General features: G+C 40.3%; 1 protein-coding gene and 2 long non-coding RNA genes across 46 annotated transcripts in view; 2 read left to right on the top strand and 1 right to left on the bottom strand.

The window, feature by feature from the left end:
* ANK3 (ankyrin 3) overlaps positions 1-19911 on the bottom strand; it is a 411799-nt gene that overhangs the window by 80286 nt on the left and 311602 nt on the right. For 29 of the 42 annotated variants that reach the window (XM_072129790.1, XM_072129792.1, XM_072129800.1 and 26 more), the window contains 13 exons: positions 19042-19140; positions 18179-18277; positions 15510-15608; positions 14455-14652; positions 13939-14037; positions 13520-13618; positions 11484-11681; positions 9988-10086; positions 8379-8477; positions 7928-8026; positions 6832-6927; positions 2074-2146; positions 1286-1348 (listed from right to left, as the gene is read on the bottom strand). In XM_072129790.1, the coding sequence (XP_071985891.1) occupies positions 1286-1348; positions 2074-2146; positions 6832-6927; positions 7928-8026; positions 8379-8477; positions 9988-10086; positions 11484-11681; positions 13520-13618; positions 13939-14037; positions 14455-14652; positions 15510-15608; positions 18179-18277; positions 19042-19140 (1420 nt within the window). The remainder of the gene's footprint in view (positions 1-1285; positions 1349-2073; positions 2147-6831; positions 6928-7927; positions 8027-8378; positions 8478-9987; positions 10087-11483; positions 11682-13519; positions 13619-13938; positions 14038-14454; positions 14653-15509; positions 15609-18178; positions 18278-19041; positions 19141-19911) is intronic. The other 13 variants (XM_072129793.1, XM_072129797.1, XM_072129795.1 and 10 more) reach the window with 3 other exon arrangements.
* LOC140105759 (uncharacterized) overlaps positions 1-19911 on the top strand; it is a 244894-nt gene that overhangs the window by 128586 nt on the left and 96397 nt on the right. For 2 of the 3 annotated variants that reach the window (XR_011850632.1, XR_011850633.1), the window contains exon 3: positions 13528-13674. The exons of the other annotated variant lie outside the window; for it this stretch is intronic. This is a non-coding gene — a long non-coding RNA (uncharacterized lncRNA). The remainder of the gene's footprint in view (positions 1-13527; positions 13675-19911) is intronic. 3 annotated transcript variants of the gene reach the window in all.
* LOC140105761 (uncharacterized) lies at positions 15425-19564 on the top strand. The gene is made up of 3 exons (XR_011850635.1): positions 15425-15686; positions 16780-16943; positions 19115-19564. It is a non-coding gene; the product is annotated as an uncharacterized lncRNA (long non-coding RNA).

The raw sequence follows: 19911 nt of genomic DNA, 5'->3' as shown, positions 1-19911 counted from the left end.
AGGCCATTGATAACAAATATAAGAAGATTACCAGTCACGGTGCCGGGATGTATGAGTAAGATTTCCTTTAAAGGGAACCAGTCGCCAGGGACCTCATTTCTACTAAAGATGGGTTGCAAAAGCCCACTGCACCTGCATTCTAAATTCCTTCTCTGAGCACTTTTATCTTATTATTTATTTGTGTATTTTAACTTACCTGGGTCCCTGCCAGAATCCTGTGCTGAGTCCCAGGGGGCTTTGGTTTGAATGCATTTCATTAATAAAACACTTGAATTGTGCTGCTCAGCTCCTCCTCCCTTAGCTCCTCCTTGGTTCTCAGCCACCTCCTTTCTGCTAGTTTACAGCTCCTCCCCCACTGAGCTCTGTCCCTGTGTGAGTGAAGGAGCAGGAGGGAGGAGCTGTGAGAGAAGGAGGAGGGAGCTGAGGAGTGTGGATGAGGGAGGAGGGATTGAACACAGGATTCTGACAAGGGGCTACGCAAGTTAAAATACACAATTACTGTATAGTGAAATGAAAATGCTCAGGGAAGGGACAAAGGCATCTTTGAAATGCAGTTGTTTTTGCTTTTTTCTTTAGTGAAAATGAGGTGCTTGATGACAGGTTCTCTTTCACAAGGCTAATGTGTGGCCAGCCATAGCAAGAACTGCCATCGTTTTTTCATATCTGAAGTTGAAAAACATATTGCGATGTGATACTGTGTGGATTTATCATAATAATCAATTGGCCACAGTCTATGGGCAATATTCACATTGTTTTTTTGCACAGAACTATATGCTTAAATCAGATTATATTGTCTAATGACCATGCATCTAAACCCATTGCCCATGAGTGAGTTTGGCCTGACAAACATGCGCTTACAGGATTTACTGGACTGAACCTAGAATGTGCGGAACAGAACGGACATGCAGAGTTCAGTTCAGTGATTCTAAGGTTCTGTCCAGTAAATCCTACAAGTTTATCGGTTCAAGCTCGCCCGTGGGCAACAGGCTTTAGGGTCTATAGGGGAGATTTATCAGAAGTGTCGGAGTTAAAACTTTTCTAGTTGCACATGGAAACCAATCGGAGCTCAGCTTCTGATAAATCTGCCCCTATGTTACTATTTGGCATGAATAGTCAACTGCCCTCTGCTCCCGGAGCCCCCATTGTTTTCTTCCCTATCCTGCTTCTGTATATCCAGCCCTGAATGTTACAGGATAATTATAATCCCTTAGTCTTGATGTTGCGAGAGCCTCAAATCACGGGTAAATGTTAGTTGAATCCACCGTCAATGAATAAAGCATTGTACCTTCATCCCCTTCTGATAAATACTCGGCATCACTGAGAATCTCAGGTATATTGGCTTTACGGACTGTGTAATTCAAGTAAACAGAAATGTAAAAGGGGGGCACAGCAGTGATTATACAGGTAAAACACACCTAGTCACATCTCATCAGCTAAAGACACACGGTATATATGTGACATGGGCAGTGCTGATTTATATGCCATACATCATAATAAGGGACATGGCTCTACATCAGTTTTTTATTGTATGAACTGGACCATAAATATTAAGTAGCCTCTTGCTGAAAACCATCACCCCTAAACACCACCATATGGTATAACAATAAATGGGGGCTTCCTCTGTTCCGGGGGAGTAACTTGAGGGTGTGCGGTCACAATCGGGCCCAAGAGGCCTAGGGGGCCCATATGATGTAGCTTTCCTATATGAGAAGATTAGTACTCTAAACAATACATTATAATTGGGGACAATTTGCACTAGGGCCCGACAGATTCAAATCACGCCACCGCCTCTGTTGCCTCTTATCTTAGGTAGAAAAGTCAGTGGCAGAGTCATCTCTATAGGGCATATAGTGCTACAAGTTTAGCTTTTGTGGCTACAACACAAAAGTCTTTAGTTTTCTTAGAGCTGGTTGTTTTGTGGCGCTCATCTTCAGCCTGCACTAGATACAAGCTCTACATTTCATGTAGTCCTAGAGGAATTGTACTGTATAGAAGTTTTCTGGAGGTAAATGAAGTTTGGCTACATCTCTACAAAGCAGAGGATAAAAGGAAGGATATACGTTACTTCCATACCTTCATCATCTGACATGTCCAGGACCTCGTTCATTGTTTCCGGAACATTAATTTTATGCTTTTCTGTCACCATCTGTTGAATTAAAGAAAACAGAAACAATCACTTCCTATGTGAAGTTTATGGTGCACCGAGCCAAATATGCTAACATAGTTGGATAGAGGCAGTAAGATGATGTGATGTGTTGTGTGTGCAGTGGCCTTCGTGCCAAGAGAAGAACAATACTTGGAGCTTACAAACGATTTATGATCCTTATAAACTTGTGTGTGCTCCAAACCCCTCCAAAACCACCACACATGAGTATGAGCAGTGTATTATCACAATGTCTCTGTTATTATTGCCAAGACTTAAATGAAATATACCGTCAAAATCCATCATGATAAAGCAGGGACCCTTCTCATAGATCCCGGCACTGTGACTGTGGTAATAGTCTTATATTAGTTGTCCGTGGCCTCATTCCTAATAATATCAACTATTATAATTATGCTACAGAGTCTAAGAAGCTACCCTAGCCCCGCTGTGATCTGGCTTTACAGACTATTACACTGTCTCACCCTCCTCCCTCAGCAGGAAGTGCTCACTGTACAGGTGCTGAGGAAGCAGAGGGGAGGGTGAGACAGTGTAACGGCTCCATTGTCTACCTTTCTCTTTCACATCTTTGTGGTACATGGTGAGTCCTGCCTCAGTGGTTACTGTGCATTAGTGATGAATTTGGTTATAACTTTATTTTACTGAAACTCTGCTTCCCAGTGCCAACTGGACAGTGATTGCCAGAACTAGGTAAACAGGTTTGGATATGATGGGATTACTGGTATTTGCATGATGCTTGAGCACCTATATACAGAACATCCATTCATTTTAAGGGAAGCTCTCCCAAAATTTTACTCTATGAAACTACTAGAACATGAAATGTTCCAGGGGCGTAACTACAGCGGTAGCAGCCATAGCGGCCACCGTGTTAGGAGGACCCAGCATCTGGGGTATTGAGTGTGTATTGGGTGTATGCTGTATGTGTGTGGAGTGTATATCATTTACACGTGTGTGTATATATCATGTATGTCTGTATATGGTATTGGAAGTATGTGTGTATTTGCTGTATATATGTGGTGTGTGTATATGTTTATGCTGCTTGTGTGTGTATGTGTATATATATGTGTGTATGTATGTAGATGTGTGTGTGTATTAATGCGTGTTTATATGAGTGTATAACATGTATATTTTTTGAGGGGGGAACAATGCAGAAATCTGCTATGGGGCCTGGCCTCTCCTTGTTACACCCCTGAAATGTTCTTTCTAGAATTCCCTCTTATATGTGACATCTATGACGTTTACCTAAAACAGGGTTGCACCAAGATCAGAATTTCGAGTGCAATACGATATCTTGAGACGTATCAAGATATACAAGTGAACTAAGCTTGTAACTCTATGGAAGCTCTAGTAGTGGATAGAGGCTCTGTATCTCTATGGTGTGGTAGAGAGTATGGAATGTGAGTTAAATTCCTGTCTGGCCAAAAAAAATGTTATTGAAAAACTTGAAATAATTTCGAGAGCTTGTGTCAGGGGAAGCCCTGGGAGATGTAGAAACGCCAAGGGCAGTACATTAATGGTCCCTGCTCTGCCCATGGCCCAACACATCTGTTCTAAGGATTCCCTGTCCGACTTCTACACTGAGAATTCCCCAGCTACTAGAAACGGCATAAGAAATTCAGTACCAAAAATCACAGTTCTTATTTAGAAAGTATCGAAAAAGTACCAAGGTTTTGATCACACAACTCTATTTCAAAGGTATATGAAAATGCAAAGGGAAGCTAAGAATCATATCTTTACCACAAACCTGATGTGATATGAAAAACGTAGCTGAAAATGTGAGATGCAGATAAGAAATCCAATTGCTGCCTTTATTTTTAACTGTCTGTAGTTAATAGAACCACAAACCAGATCCAATCTGTATAAATATGACACCAGTAGCATATTTCTAGGTACTATAGAAGCAGAAGAAATGGGTTGGCACTTCTCCTGTAGCCTCTAAACTTGACTCCTCACTGTTTCATGTGGGATTGCCCGATGGCCTCTCGCCCTACGGCACTTGATGGACAATATGCAACTTATTTTTCATCAGGTAGGTTACAAGTGGATCCAAGCAGCTTTTACTACCTGTTAGAGATTTAGTACAATTCTGCCGGTCCGGTACAGTACATTTACATACTAAAGAGCTGCCAAGTTTTTGGCATTACTACATGGTTTTCCAGCCTGCAGAACTAAGAGCGGTTTTCATCAGTTTGGTATTTCCAACCAATGAGTTTGATCTACAATCATAATGATAATAAACCGGACCATCTATAATTTAGATCCAAACATAAGCAAGAAACAGTTTTTAGGTAGTCTGCAAATTTAATAGAGGAAAAGATTATCTAGTAGTTAACTTTTTCCCATTTGCAGCTTGTATCTCATCCACAGATATGTATCTCTCTCTATTTTAGCTCATACATGTCATCGCCTGCATGTTGTCAGTGTTTAGGAGATGTAGTTACTGGTTGCTTCTGGCAACACAATGTCAATCAGTATCGCCTACTTATAAACCAAAGGAACTTCCTGGAAAGATGTAGCAAAATCCACAATATATCTTTTATCTTTCACGTAAAAACGTGGAACTAATTTTTTAGTTGGACATTTCACATGTGAATTTTCTTGGTGTTAGTGTCTTGTGACATCACTAGTCAGGTACACTACCGTTTTAAAGTTTGGGGTCACTTAGAAAGTTCCTTATTTTGGAATAAAAGCACATTTTCATTCAATTAAGCTTACAAAAAATGAATCATAAATAGACTATATAAATAGTTAGGGTGGTAAATGACTATTCTAGCTGCAATCATCTGTTTTTTTTTAATGTAATATCTAGGTGTATATAGGCCCATTTTCAACAACCACCACTCCAATGCTAATGGATGTTTAGAAAACCCTTGTTCAACTATGCTAGCACAGCTGAAAACAGTGTGGCTGATTAGAGAAGCTATAAAACTGACCTTCCATGCCACACATGGCGTTTTAAGTCAGTTTTTGTCTGTTTTTCCCAATTACCTTAATAGATAAACAGGTTGTAAGCAGCCAAACGCATGGTAAACGGTTAAAAACGCATGCGTTTTTAAACTGACTAAAAACGCCATGTGTGGCATCACCCTTAAGCTGGTTGAGTATATGGAGCATCACATTTGTTTGTTCTATGAAACTCACAATGGCCAGAAAAAAAAGAACTTTCATGCGAAACTCGACAGTCTATTCTTGTCCTTAGAAATTAAGGCCATTTCAAGTGACACATTGCCAAGAAACTGAAGATTTCCGACAACGGAGTGTACTACTCCCTTCAACGGAGAGCACAAACAGGCTCTAACCAGAGAAGAAAGCAAAGTGAGAAGTCCCGCTGCACAACTAAGCAACAAGACAAGTACATTAGGGTCTCCAGTTTAAAAAAACAATTCCTCACGGGTCCTCAACTGGGAGCTTCATTAAATTATACCCGCCAAATGCCAGTGTCAACCTCTACAGTGAAGAGGCGACTCCAGGATGGTGGCATTCAGGGCAGAGTGGCAAAGAAAAAGCCATATCCGAAACTGGCTAATAAAAAAAAAATGGCCAGGAGCCATCTGTCACATGGTGGAGGTCATGTGATGGTCTAGGGTTGCTTTGGTGATAGTAAAGTGGGAAATTTGTACAAGCTCAAAGGCACTTTGAATAAGGAAGGCCATTTTGCAACACCATGCCATACCATTTCATCCTACAACAGGACAATGACCCAAAGCACCTCCAAATTATGCAGGAACTATTTAGGCAAGAAGCAGGTGGCCGGTATGCTGCCCGTAATGGAGCGGCCGCTCAGTCACCAGATCTCAACCCCATTGGGTTGTTATGGTAGGCAAAAAGTGCTCATCAAGCTGATCCAACTTGTGGGAGGGTCTTCTGGAAGCATGGGGTGACATTTCTCCAGATCACCTCCAGCAGATTAACAGCTAGAAGCCAAAGCTTTGCAATGCTGGAATTGCAGCATAGGGAGGATTCTTTGATATAAGCAAAGTTTGAAGGAGAAAAAATGAAAAAAAAATAAAAATCTATTTCTTATTCTTTTTGCAACTCATTTGAAAAATTCAAGTTTCAGTTTTCATGGAAAACACAAAATTGTCTGGGCGACCCCAAACTTTTCAGCAGTAGTGTATGTAGATTGTAATGTTGCAGCGAGTGACACTTGTGTTCACACCTGTATTTGGACCTCTGTTATTTTCCGTCACTAATAACAGGATAACAGATCTGATAAAACGTACGTTGTTTTCAATTGACCTTTAATAACTGAGGTCCGAATGCAAATGTGCACTGGGCCTAACATCTTCAACTCCTGTTACCTAAAAATATTTATTTTTTCTGTAAACAAAATTAAATAAGATCCACAAAAATTTTTTTTATTTTTTTTGCCAACTATACATAATAAACAAAGAAGTGATTGCAATGTGCAACTATAGAACATCTAGGATTTCTCTTGACTTCCAACTGGGCCAGAATCAATGAAGCAACACTAATATAAAAAAAAATGGAGCTGCTTTTCATATAGAGAAGGTGAGGCTTTTGTATGGTATGTAAAAGAAAAAAGATCCCTATGCATTGACTGGAACATCTAGTGATCAACTTCATTCAATAGAACAAGGTAGACAAGAAAGTAACAACATGTTATTACTAACTGTAACCAGTAGTACTAGAATGATAAAGTCACTTACTACTGTAGTCAGGGTCTCTTCTGTCACAACCTTCAATGTATCCACCACTGAAATGTAACCCAGTCTTCGAGCAATGGCGAGAGCGGTGTTACCATTCTACAAGGAGGAAACATCAGGGAGTAAGAGGTTAAACACACATGGCTTACAAGTGGCTGTAGTATTTCCTGATCCTTACACCCACAGCAGACGCCTCCAACTCAAACTCCCCCCCCCCCCCCCCCACCAATTCTACTACTTTCCCAGCGAGGAGTCTGATGGCTATATCATATCCTGGCCCTGATCCATACATGAGGTCAGCAGTGAGAGACACATCCTGCATACAGTATAACACTATACTAAACCTAGGACCAGGTATGGAGAATGCAGCCATAAAAGCACATATTAGTAATCTGCTACGGTAAATTATAATTTTAGGATGAAACTACTTTTTAGATTCAATTATTCCCGATGTACAAGTTGCTCAGTAGTATATAAGGGGAGCTCCTTGTATCAGACAGGGAGTCCTTGTATCATATTTCTGTATGGTGTAAGAAGTCCTGTCCTGTACAAGGCAGGAGCAGTCCTTGGGATCGGACCAACCTACGGGTCCATACCCACGTTCATGTGTAGCCATACAATATTCGATCAGTACTTGCAGTGAAGGAATATCAAAGAGAGGAGAAAAAACAGAGGATTGTGTTAACAATATGGTAAAAAAATTTTACTTTTGGGGAATGACAGTATTTTCCCCAAAAAATTTTGGGGAAAGATGACAGCTTGTCTTAAGTCTGGTCTTATTTATTTATTGAAATAAGCTACATTGCCATATGGTTTACGATATTATACAAAACACATTTACATACAAGTAATAAAGTTAATTACTGCTTAATATGCAATATCATAAAAATGGTTCACCACATGCTAAGATACTTCATAAAACTGTGACTGTGACTCTAGTGGAGTCAGTGCTTTCTAGCCCAAGAAGGTTTTGACAGTATAAAACTTTCTAAATCTTTAATGTTATACCTTCTATAGTTACACATTCACTTTAAACATGGAAAACAAGAAAAACCTAAATGTGCTATAATGTGTGAAGCATTTCTGAATATTCACTTACCACAGTGACTTCATTGGGGGAGGCACCGTGCTGGAGCAGTACATTGATGATATGGGTATGTCCTTGCTGGGCCGCCTGATGTAAAGGAGTATATCCATTCTGTGGAAAAAGAGAAAAAAATTCTACATGAATTATCTCCAAAGGAAAACATAATGTAAAAGTAACTTGTCCTACCATAAATGCATGACTGCTGTAGCCATTCACAAGCCTGGGTGGATTTGCACTGAACATTGCATAATTTCTGAGATCTGTGATTGGCTGCAGCCGACATGCGCTAGTAACTGATGAACAAAACTAATGAACGTAAGTATGCCGATAAATCTTACTGGCAGGGGAGAGTACAACCCATGATGGAGGTACAAGTATCATGGGTCCTGTAGAGCCACCCATGGAGCACTTATAGTCCATAAGATGAAAATATCTGAATGCATAGAAAAATAATAATACCCACCTTGGTTTTGGCATTGACTTTGGCACCGTGTTGCAGAAGAAAATTCACCATTTTAATGTTCCCATAGTGGCTGCCTACATGCAAAGGAGTGTATCCCATCTGTAGAATCAGGAAGAAATGGCAGGTGATTGTCCTTAGCTCCATGTGTATCTGTTTTCATGGTATGGGATACTTTTTACTACATATCATTACCTTTAGGAACACTACGATAAGGAATATCCTACCTTCCCTTTGTATTATTTTCTACACTGTTAATTAAATTATGTTTAGTATTTATTAAAAAGTATATAAAACCAAAATATACTAGAGTATTGTCTCTGTGAACTCCCATTGTTTTCATTCATGTTCCATGATAGCAACTTCCATTGTGTTACTATAGGAACTGGATTGTCTAGACCAGTGATGGACAACCTTTTGGGCTTGGTGTGTTTAATTTGTGTGGTGTGTCACTTCCAGAAAAATCCATAATTTTGTTGGGGTACGGTGGCAGCACAGCGAGGTCTTGGCAGAAGTATCTGATATGGTGTTCTCTTCCCTCTGTATTGCTGAACGGTAACTGTGGTGGGTACACTGGTAGGCTGGGGTGTAAGGAGTTCACGTGCCTAAGATGACTCTCCTATTCCCCTGTAAACGTGGGAATTGACCTTGGTCCTGTCTGGGTACAAGTGCACAATAGATTTAGTGCGGGTGGGAGCTCTGGCTTCACGGCCTAACTACCTTCAAAAACTGAGGTTAGATGGCCACTGTTTGCGCTGCTCTTTCAGCAGGAGAGTTGCTCTGCATCTGGGTGCCGATGATGTGAAGCCAGAGCGGCAAGCAGACAGCGTCAGCATCCTGTGGTGGGGTACTGTGCCACACTCTCAGCCGGTTCTTGCCCCACCTCTGCACGCTGCCAGCTTGCTCTTTGTCAGAAAAAACGTCTCAGCGTTTCACCTCTAAAATACGTGTCATAGGTGAGCCATCACTGGTCTGAGGACTAGATACTAAAAAGATTAGCATTTTCCATTAGCCCCACATTCACATCTGTTACTTCTATGTGAATATAGTCAAAAGACAACAAAGTTAATCCTCTTTCCAGGAAAGGGAGTCCCTATATATTTCTATGACTAAAAGTTATTTCCCAGTTTTCCTGGTAACAAAGTAACTCTAACTGGGCATCATCTTTTCCATAAACAAGGACGCCTATGCTCTTGTATAGTATGCCGACCACAAATCATGGATGCAGTAAGGAGGTCAGCAAGCGTGGAAAAAAGATTCCGTGTCCAGCTTCGTCCAAGATATTCCAAACTTTATTTAGGGCATAATTTTAAAATCCCAGAGTGTTACATGGCCAACGCGTTTCAAACGGTGGACCCGTTCTTAATCATGGCCATGATTAAGAACGGGTTTACCGTTTGAAACGCTTTGGCCATGTAACACTCTGGGATTTTAAAATTATGCCCTAAATAAAGTTTGGAATATCTTGGACGAAGCTGGACACGGAATCTTTTTTCCACGCTTGCTGGCTTGATGCAGCCCTCGCAGTAGGGCAGTCCGTGCCTCGTTGGATTTTCCTATATGGTTTGAGGTGAGCTGGACTTTCTTGTTCTCTCATGCAGTAAGGAGGTACCTTAGTAGTGGAGTCTATGACTGCTCCGTTGTTGGAGAGGACTTGTGCCACGCTTACTCTGTCCTCCTGAGCCGCCAGGTGTAGAGGTGTCAGTCCGCTCTATAAAACATGGAAACAAAACTGTCGTTTTTGGAAGGCAGCAGATTATTTTTTAATATTTAGTATATTTAAGCCCTTAAATCATTAAACTTTCTTAGAAGACTTTGTATTATATGCCCCAACCTAGATACCTTATAACAGCAAAATCTACTGGGATATATTGTACTTACAGTAGATAATCCTTGGAAACATCTTCCTAGTCTGATGTTACTTCCAGATTTTTTTTTATACTTACACCTGTCTACACGTTACTTGATGCATTACAACGAATCACTCTTTACTACAATACATACTGCCTTTAGTCTGAAAAACCCCCTTATACAGCTATTGTTGTAGAACTGTGCTCAGGGACATGGAATCAAAATTAGGGGTTGCAAAAGTTTTGTCTTTCTCAAATTCTGGTTTGGCTGGTTTAGTCACAATGTGACAGTACAAGGATTGCGTTGCGCTGCATTGAACATTTATTCTATGTAACATGTAGCAAGAGATAACTATATACATTTAGATTTGGAACCTGATATTAGATTATTTGTAGGTCAAATGAGAAAGCTATATGAAGCAGAGTCACAGCGCAGGTATCTTTGAGAAAGGGGGGGGGGGGGAGGTGCCAAAAAAATATTCTGCTTTTTGTAATTGTGTTTAAATAGAGGCCCAAGGCAGCCAAATGCATTTCTTGGCCCGTGAGGAGGTAATTTGGACATAACAAGAGGTGCTGTGTGTACTGGGTCTGTATTGTGTGGGTAAAGTTACTGGATAGTTAAAATATATCAATCTTAGCTTAATTTAGGACCTTCTTGTGTTGCAAAGATTGTGCCTCCATATTACACTAAAACCAGTTGTTGCTGTTCTTTGGCATATAAAGACTTTGTGTCAGACTGGCCCACCATAGAATCGGAGGATCCTCAGGTGGCCCCAGGTTCTACTTAAGTACCAGAACCCAGTAGTCCAGATAAAGACAACATAATTTGCAGACTACTATGATCTGCTACATTGGATTAGATGACATATAGCCCTCCAATTTAATATTTTTAACCCTTGGTGCCCCAGTCCAATGCTGTAAAAATGCTGTTTTGGATCTAATAGAGGTGATTCGTGTCTTGAGGATATATAGTTTCATCAGTCTATTACTCAACATGGACGTTAGGTTTATCAATAAAGAGATCTCAATGGGTATAAAACTTACTTTGCAAAAATGTAAATTTACTATCTTTATTTTATATTTTATATTTTGGTAGGCTCAATCTTATGTCATGCTCCCTAATGTTATGTTCCCTAAGGTGCAGCAGGGTTCTTAAATATACATTGGAATTAAGATGTCAAACAAGATATCAGGTTCTCCCCATTTCAAAGCACTTCAGAATACACTATTATATAGTATTTAGTGGTGTTGCTATTACCTTGTTGCTAACACTGACATTAGCATTTCTGGTGAGAAGCAGAGACACCATATCCACGTGGCCCTCCTGAGCAGCTAGATGGACGGGAGCTATTCCCTGCTTGGTAACAGCGTTGGCATCAGCACCATATTCCAGTAAGGTGGTAGCTATGTCCATCTGGTTCTTCTTTGCTGCAATGTGCAGCGGGGTGTAACCATTCTATAAGGAGACACCATGCATCAGTCAGTCACATTGTATACATCCCACCAAGGAGATTCCTATAACTCTTCATACATATAATGGGAAACAGACCACCCCAACAGTGTTAAACATTTGCAGAAGCAGCTGTCAAGTCTGTTTTTATCCATTTTTGGCTTAAAAATGGTCTCTGTGGTTTTTCTGGAGTTCTAGCCTGTACATCTGGTATGTATGTGTATATATATATATATATATATTTATACAGAATACTGAAGCCACTCATGTAATGTAATGGTCCAGTTTTTTTAAGGAATTTGGTACCTCAATGGCATGATTACTTCTATACTAATAAGCATTGCCCTGTGATTTGGGTACTAGTATAGACCACTGACTAACATTTAGACTTAAATAACTTGTTCCTATCTGCAAAGTTGGTCTCCCAATTACCTAATAGGGAAAATTGTCATAATCGGGGGAGAACCTCATTTCAGATCCTGGAGAACCACTGTAAAAACCATCTCTTGCTCTGGTAACACTTGGTGCAAGTACAAGTTATCATATACAGTATCCTCCGGGGGACCCTTATTCTAACTTAATAATACATCTGGATTTGGAGGATACTGTGGTAGGATCTGTTTCTTAGAGGCTGATATCATCTGTAATATCAGGCACAGCCTATGGACAAAAGTGGCGCTGTAATTGATAAAGCAGATGTTTTATTCTAAGTAAATTTCATCTTTGGAGAAAAGAGTATCAGTCATTATCTAATAAAAATCTGTGGTCTATATATACAGTATACAGTATACAACAGTTTGGTTGAGACATCAGTATCACGCTGACTATTTACTCCTTTTAGTGTAAAGGTCAGTGTGGACACTTTCTCCCTCTTGAGCAGATATCAGATTTTCACACTACAACCCACAGACCATGTTTTACAGACCTCCGATGCCAAATGAATTCCTGCTTTATTAGTCATGTTTACTGCCCAGGACTGCTTTCTTGGACAATGACATATTTATTGCTCACAAATTGCCAATCTTCTGGTATAGAGTCACTGGGAAATTATAAAGTCTGTCTATTTAATCTGTCTAATTTCTCTTGATTTGTATTTTAAAGAAATACAAAACCTAAAGAAAACAGCGCCACTGTTGGCCATAGGCTGTGAGTGGTATTGCAGCTTATTGCTTCTCATCTGAAAGAGGGGAGATAAAATAGCAGGGGTACACCAGCTACACGCTGTTTAGGTGCTTTTACTTGTGGCCAATGTCAACAGCTGAGGATTATTTGACATCCTCTCCAAAAAAGAAAGAAAAAAAGTGTCTTTTTTTTTAGATAGTTTTGCTTGATCTAAAACAATTAAGAGTGGGGGGTTTATGAGTGTTGACTTTAGACCAATACCTTATATACTCGAGTATAAGCCTAGTTTTTCAGCACAAAAAAATGTGCTGAAAACCCAAACTCGGCTTATACTCGAGTAAAAAAATATAGGTTTTACCAGGTTTTTGTGGTAAAATTAGGGGCTTCGGCTTATACTTGGGTCGGCTTATACTCGAGTATATACGGTATTTTACAATTAGGAGACATGGACATTCTGTCCAAAAATATATGTGAATATTGTCTGTTTTTTTGTGATTCTTAAACTTTTTGTTCCCCGCACTCCGGTTACTTCCCAGCTCACCCCAAACCCCCTCATCAAAACCCAATCATCCAAATAGACACAAGGTTACACTGTATAACCTGGCATATAGCTGTTTTGGTGAGACATCAAACTACCTGTTTATATAAACCCAAATGTCCAAACATTAGCAAATCTCATGAGTTTTACAGGGAAATGACATGCCTGATGTAAGGTAGTTTACCTTTGCAGCTCCATGAGGTGATGCCCCCTTATCCAAGAGTAACAGCGCCACTTTCTGGTTATCATAATGTGCCGCGACATGCAGTGGAGTTAGACCGCTCTGAAGATGTGCAGAAACAATGAAGATTACATTGTGTGTCCATAAGGAAACCAGTGGTAAGTACAGTATAATTCTAAGTTATAAGTGCCAGTTACTTCTGTATGTTAGTGGCCATTACATCTTTTACCATAGATGTACGTTCGGCTTAGAGAGAGTTTTCCACTTCATCTCCTTTGTTTACAGCGAGCAAATATCATTAGAATTACTTAGGAACAAGAGAATGATGACGATTGTCAAAAATAAATGGGTCTTTAACGTGAGGGTTATAGATTTACAGCAAGAGTCCTAGAATATGTCATGGGAACTGGATCTATACTTACCTTCCCAGCTGCATCCGGGGAGGCATTTTTCTCCAGAAGCAATTTGGCTACTTCAAGCTTTCCATATTTTGCAGCAACATGTAGAGGAGTAAATCCTTTCTGTAAACAGACATTTTACAAGCTGTCAAACAGGTTTTCTTCCATTTTTAACTGTATGCCGTTTATTTATCTTTATAATGACTAAGCTAAAGATGATCCACATCCAGAACACCAAAAATAACAATAAAAATAGATAAAACTTTATTGATCCCCGCAGGGGAAATTCAACTAAAGTCACATTAGCTTTGATCTCTGTAGTAAAAGACAGAAATGCAGGTGTCTGCTTCGGAAGGACTAATAGAATGGGGGAGATGTATAATAAGTCTCTTAGAGCTGAACTGTTCTAGTTGTGTTCGATGAAAGCTCTAGTCTTGGACAACAATAGCCGAATTGCTCGTTCTTGCAATTTATTGAATAATTTACAAATAAATAGAGTGACATGTAATAAAAGAATATTATAGGAGTCTTGTTACCTACCTTTGTGACTATTGCATAGATAGCCCCATGTTCTAGAAGCGCAGAAGCGACATCGTCATGCCCTTCCCTGGCCGCCAGGTGCAGTGGAGTGTAACCGGACGTGGTGGAGGCATCAGGGCATGCCCCTTGCTTCAGGAGCTGCTGAACTATGTCGGCTTTCCCAAGACGCGCTGCTATGTGCAATGGTGTTTGGTCATCCTAAGAACAGAAACAGACACGTTTATTAAAATGGATTATCTATTTCTTACATGCAGTCAAGTCTAGGCTGGGTTATAAATAGCCAGCAGGTGGTCTATGGTAGATTGAGCGGAAGCAGATTTCAATACTACTAGTTTGTTCGCTCCATCCACAAAGAGGAGACATTTGTAGGATGTTACTGCACCTGCTACAGTGGTAGCAGCCATAGCAACTGCTATGGGGCCCACAGAGTCAGGGAGCCCCAGCATCCGACCTGACACACTAAAGAGTGGAGAATGTGCATCATTATATCCATATTATGCTGCACTTTGTACATCATAATATGTATATAACATATATGTGATGTATATATGCTACATCTGTGATGTGTATATGTTGTATGTGTATACGGTGTATGGCATCTGCATATACTGTATGTGTGTATGTATGCTGTGTGTTTGTAAATGTCACTGTATGTGTGTGTATATGCTCTATATGAGCATATGTGCATAAGTGTACAAGCATATGCGAGTATACAAATATGTATAATTTTCAAGTGGGAAGGGGGGCGCAAAGGTTGAAGCCTGCTGTGGGGCCCTGCCACTCCTAGTTACGCCACTGCCTGTAAGATCAGGAGGAGATCCTTGTGCGATCTATGTAAGCACTTTATTGAAAATGTGTGTTTTTCTTTCTCATCCTTGTGTCCCACTGCAATGATTTCCCGGTTTGGGGGGTTAGTAGGGCAGCTCAGGACTTTCAATCCATTTGCCATTTTACTTTATATGAGATATGGGCTCCTTTTTCTCGGTTCTCTTGCATTGTAAAATACGAGGATGTAAATAATCTATAGAATTATTCATATTATCAATATCACTTACCTTTGCTTTAGCTTCTACCTGAGCTCCATTTTGCAAAAGGTATCGCACAACTTCAGACTGACCGGCTCTGGCAGCCATATGAAGCGCTGTTTCACCCCTCTAGAACATTAGGAAGGACAAAAAGCTAATTATTACAACAATCAACTTTTATTACAAGCGCCTTTCACCTTCCAGATAGTAAGTATCAGGTCCTGAGTGTCCCCGCCCCACCAAATACCGTATTTTTCGGACTATAAGGCGCACAAAAAAGCCTTTCATTTTCTCTGAAATCAAAGGTGCGCCTTATAGTCCAGTGTGCCTTATATATGAACCGTACTTACACACAACAGCTGCCTTGAACTGTGCACAGGCCTGCCACCTGCTGGACATTCATCCTTATAATCAGGTGCACCTTATAATCCGGTGCACCTTATATATGCAACTAGACGTTTTAGCAGGCATTTATTGATGGTGCGCCTTATAGTCCGAAAAATACTGTAGCTAAATCTGTTCATCCAGGGTTTGGGAAGGAATTTTTCCCTACTTTGGACCATTTGGCATCAACTTTGCAGGGTTTTTGCCTTCTTCTGGATAAACACAGTATAATTTAATAGTTTGCACTTGATGGAGTGATATCTTTTTGTAACCATATTTACTATCATACTAATGGGGGGAATTTATCATATGCCACCACTCGTGGGCAAAACAGTCAGACCTGGTGTAGTTTTGTGTAAAAAAAACCTGCAAACGAAAGTTCTCAGGTTTTTGAAAAGTACGTAGCCTGCCTGCGGCCGTGCGACTACACCACCTCTATGCCATATGGGTGTGTTGGGGGGGGGGGGGGGGCGTAGTCGCAAAATAATAATAATGAGCACTGCAAGAATTTGCAAATATTTCACCGTTTCGATGCCAGAAGCAGGGATAAATTCCCCCTATGTTACTTTGTCTACAGAGTCAACCACTGCAGATGTATTGCCTAAAAATCACACAAATAAACCAGATTTCTATTTAGTAACTTAATATTTTTACGTAAACGAATAACATTTTGAACTGCTAGAGTATGTAGAAAAACGCAAAAAAAAGTTAACTTAAAAGGTGAAAAAAATGTCTTAACAATCTCCCGCAGTGACAGCTATGGCCCCTATACATTTCTGTTTCAATTTTTTTTGTAGTTTTTTTTTTCATTGATAATCATTGTGGGCGATACCGTTTTCCAGTAAACTTGACACACACATAACTAGGAAGGGTCTAGTACATAAGAACTATTAAACAGGCATTTTTTTTTTTTTAGATTTCCAGATCCATAATGCTTTAAAAAGAATATAAGAAAAAAACACTGCCAGCAGTATGTGAAGCAATGCTTATTATTAATAGAAATCTTATCCTAGAAACTTGGTGGAGACACAGACCACACTGACAAGTCTGTTTCATGACAAGTGAACAGCAGTAAAACCAGTAAGTGGACTATTTTTGGTGCGACTCGGATCTAAAATGATCCCATAGGACACATGGGTTACAGAATACAAAGAAATCAATAACTCAAACATGTAATGGCAGCTGCTCTGTGTTATGTAATAGGAGTTGCTGTGTGTTTGTAAGCTATTTGCCCTTAATACAATTCCTTTTGGGAGTAAAATAAAGTTTCTGAGCAAAAAAGTTCTGAGAATATCACATTTACTTTTCAGGACTTAGGAAGGTTCTAAGAATAACTGCTGTGCAATGCTGCAGTGTGTGCTGGGTAGGGTCCAGACCTTCAGATTTACCAGCTGCTCTATACAGCGTCATTACATTACACAAACCGCAGTGTAATATGTCATAGGTCAATGTCTATGGATCTCCATGAAATGTGAAGGACTGGACATCGCAGATGTATTGTTGTGGCCCAGTCATTCAAACCCACATGGTCCCTGGCATCCGTATTTGTTTGGGATCACTGGGATTTAATGTAATATTAAAACGAAGGAACTCATTTTTAGGATTTATGCACATGGATGTGCTCTGACCTCTATAGAGCACCCTATAGGCACTCTGTGCGCCTCCATGAGAAATTCTTTCAGGTAGGATACTTTTGTACATTGTTGGCATCATATTACAAACCTAAACAACAAGGGTCCATATTATGGCCTATTTGTTGGTCAGATCCTACGTAAAGTGCATTAGACAGGACACCTTGCTTCATAGAGAAATATGATGCAAGGAGTCCCTGTCTGCCAGCCGAACAGAAGCACCAACACTGTAGTGCAATATAATGCAAGGAGTCCCTGTCTATCGGCCGTTCAGTCCGTGGACAGGAACTCTCTGCATTATATTTCAATTTGATGCAAGGACTCCCATCCACTACGCTGTGCTCAATCTGTGGGATCTGACCAGTGCACAGCAAGTCATAGATATATATTGGAAGTGGTTCAGGCGATGAAGCTGGAGGAGACAATCCCTAAAAGGTGAATGTATTAGAGTGGTGCCTATTGAGAGGTTATACAGCTATAATGTCACTTTAATGTGAACCTACACTTCAGTGATGCAATAAATTAAATCTTTCTACTAGCAAATGTTTAAAAAACAAAACAAAGAACAAGCCCCCCTTCCCCATATATTTGTTGGTAAGGCTGGGAATATACTCAAGGTGTTTCACTGACCTAGACACTGTAATAGTTGGTTTACCAAGTTAAAGAGACCCCTAACCAACTCACCACATTAGTTGTGTTGGGTGACGCTCCATGATGTGTTAACTGAGAAACAATGTTGACATGTCCCATGAAGGCAGCGACGTGGATCGGTGTCAGGCCGGACTGTGAACAAGACATACACTTGATAAAAACCTACCCGGTGGTGTAAGTACACAAGGAGAATCTAATACAGAACGAGGAGAAGTATTACATAGACCCATAAAGCAAGAAAAGAATTCATACAAAGGCAGAAAAGTAACTTTACAGAACAATACTATAACATAGGATAGGGAATAACAAGCTCATCGCTTGTGGTCAGGCCGCAGGGAGAATAGGGGTCTTATAAATGGGCAGGCTTCTATTGAATTGAATGGGAGTGTCGGAAATTATAGAGCACAGCACTCGGGTATCTCCGCCAATCTCATAGAGTGCTAGAGATATAAATTGCTGAGCACAGCACTTTAACACACTCATACTATAAGATGAGGTTGGACACATTCTTGTCCTGACGCTCCATCAGGAAAGGTGCTCATGATCGGTGGGGGGTCCCAGTAGTCGGACTCTCACTGATCAGGATAGGGGAAAGCTGGAAAACTCGGTACAATACCTTTAAAGTGAAAATGTTATACAGTACATCCCCATTGTCATCAAAACACCAGGGTGACATCCACCTTTAGTTTCCACTTTGTGATAAATTGATAAAGGTGAAAGGGAATGTGTGAAATTCTTCATGCCCACCCCGACCTCCATGACTACATGAGCTAAATCCATGGTATGTATGCCGTTGTCTTCTCCATGTCATATGAAAAATACTAATCCAAAAGCAACCCGTCCTCTTGGGTCTCTAGAATCCTTTATACCCGGGGCAGCATCATACTTCTACCAACCTCAGTAACTGCTTGAATAGATGCCCCGTGTTTCAGAAGCAGCTCCATGACTTTTATCCGGTTTTTCTTGCAGGCGATATGAAGTGGTGTGAAGCCATTCTGTTGGGCAGAAGAAGGAGAGAGATCTAAGATTAATGTTGTATTAATAATATATTTTTCCAGTATTATTCCATATGTATATAAATGGAGCCTATACTGTACAATACCAATATTCATGTCCTCCTTGTGGAATTTGTGCAGACACTTGGATCACGGTATTCACTGACCGATACATCCTGACAAGTGCCCGTGCTTTGTGGAGGTCATGGGCACGATAATAAGTATCGTAAGCAAGAAATATATTACACGGGGGCCAAGCAAGTTATATCTAGGAATAAGGGCACAGCTCTTGCCCAAAAAAGCTCACTGCCATGGCTTTAAACTAGTCAGAGAATTCAACTGAACTCCACCACTGTGTGCCTCCCCACCCACCTAATCTCCAGGAACTGTATCTCCATACTGTATGTTACATTATAGCGACACTCACCCATTTCCTAAATAAAAGTTTAGAAATTTTTGCATTTTCTCTTCCGGTAGGATTCCATATACAACCTCTAAATCGCAGCACCGCTTTTCTGTCACACACTGAGGTTTTTTTTTCTTTCTGTGTTTCAAGGACAAGGATTCCCCGAGCTCAGCAAAAAATAGAAATTTACAATGCTGCACGCCACTGAACTGTGCTGATGACTTGGCATGATGGCGATGTACTCTGATCGAACTTTAATAAAAGCTTGCCGGTGAGGGGGCATGGTGAGGCGCAAACACTTTTAGAGGCTATTTTTAACATGAAATGTTTTGAGACCTTCTGTGCGCACATTGAAGCTTTAATCC

This window comes from Engystomops pustulosus, chromosome 11, assembly GCF_040894005.1.
Source record: "Engystomops pustulosus chromosome 11, aEngPut4.maternal, whole genome shotgun sequence".
NCBI lineage: Eukaryota > Metazoa > Chordata > Amphibia > Anura > Leptodactylidae > Engystomops > Engystomops pustulosus.
Note: the sequence above shows the minus strand (reverse complement) of the source record. Positions and strands in the feature narration are given on the sequence as shown.